Raw genomic sequence first — 490 nt, 5'->3', positions numbered from 1 at the left:
GACTGAGAAGAATCACTGATCTGGAAAGGCATTTTCACAATCATTAATAAACTCAATAATATATTAAATTAAGAAATATCTTGAAAAATATACATAACCTTGATTATGAAGAATATCATCAATTGTAGTAGGAATTCTATTATCTGGCGCCACTTCTCCCTTAGGATGAGATGACTGTAAAGTACTGGATTCAATATTTGGTGTCACTATAGCATAACGAAGCAGTTCTTCATACTCTTCCTATGAGAAGCCAATAATAATGTATTATAACAGTTACAATTGTATAATACATTTAACTGCTGTCATCCCTTGGTATCTGTGGGAGATTGGTTCCAGGAACCCCCAAGGATACCAAAATCCTCAGATGCTCAAGGATGCCCTGGTACAAAATGGTGCAGTATTTGCATATATCCTACACATACCCTCCCATATACGTTAAATCACCTCTATATTACTTATAATACCTAATACAATTGCTACACATTACTTC

The 490-nt window shown here is 34.3% G+C and overlaps 1 protein-coding gene across 1 annotated transcript in view; it reads right to left on the bottom strand.

Annotated features, from left to right (window-relative positions):
• Window positions 1-240, bottom strand: part of LOC103583755 (centrosomal protein POC5-like) — a gene marked incomplete at both ends in the record, with an annotated part of 5,682 nt that extends 5,442 nt beyond the window's left edge. The window contains one exon of the mRNA XM_008564987.1: window positions 99-240. Within this exon, the coding sequence (XP_008563209.1) occupies window positions 99-240 (142 nt within the window). The remainder of the gene's footprint in view (window positions 1-98) is intronic.
• Between the last annotated feature and the right edge of the window lie 250 nt (window positions 241-490).

Source organism: Galeopterus variegatus, unplaced genomic scaffold (assembly GCF_000696425.1).
Source record: "Galeopterus variegatus unplaced genomic scaffold, G_variegatus-3.0.2 Scaffold27714, whole genome shotgun sequence".
NCBI lineage: Eukaryota > Metazoa > Chordata > Mammalia > Dermoptera > Cynocephalidae > Galeopterus > Galeopterus variegatus.
This window is presented reverse-complemented; position numbering and strand designations above follow the sequence as displayed.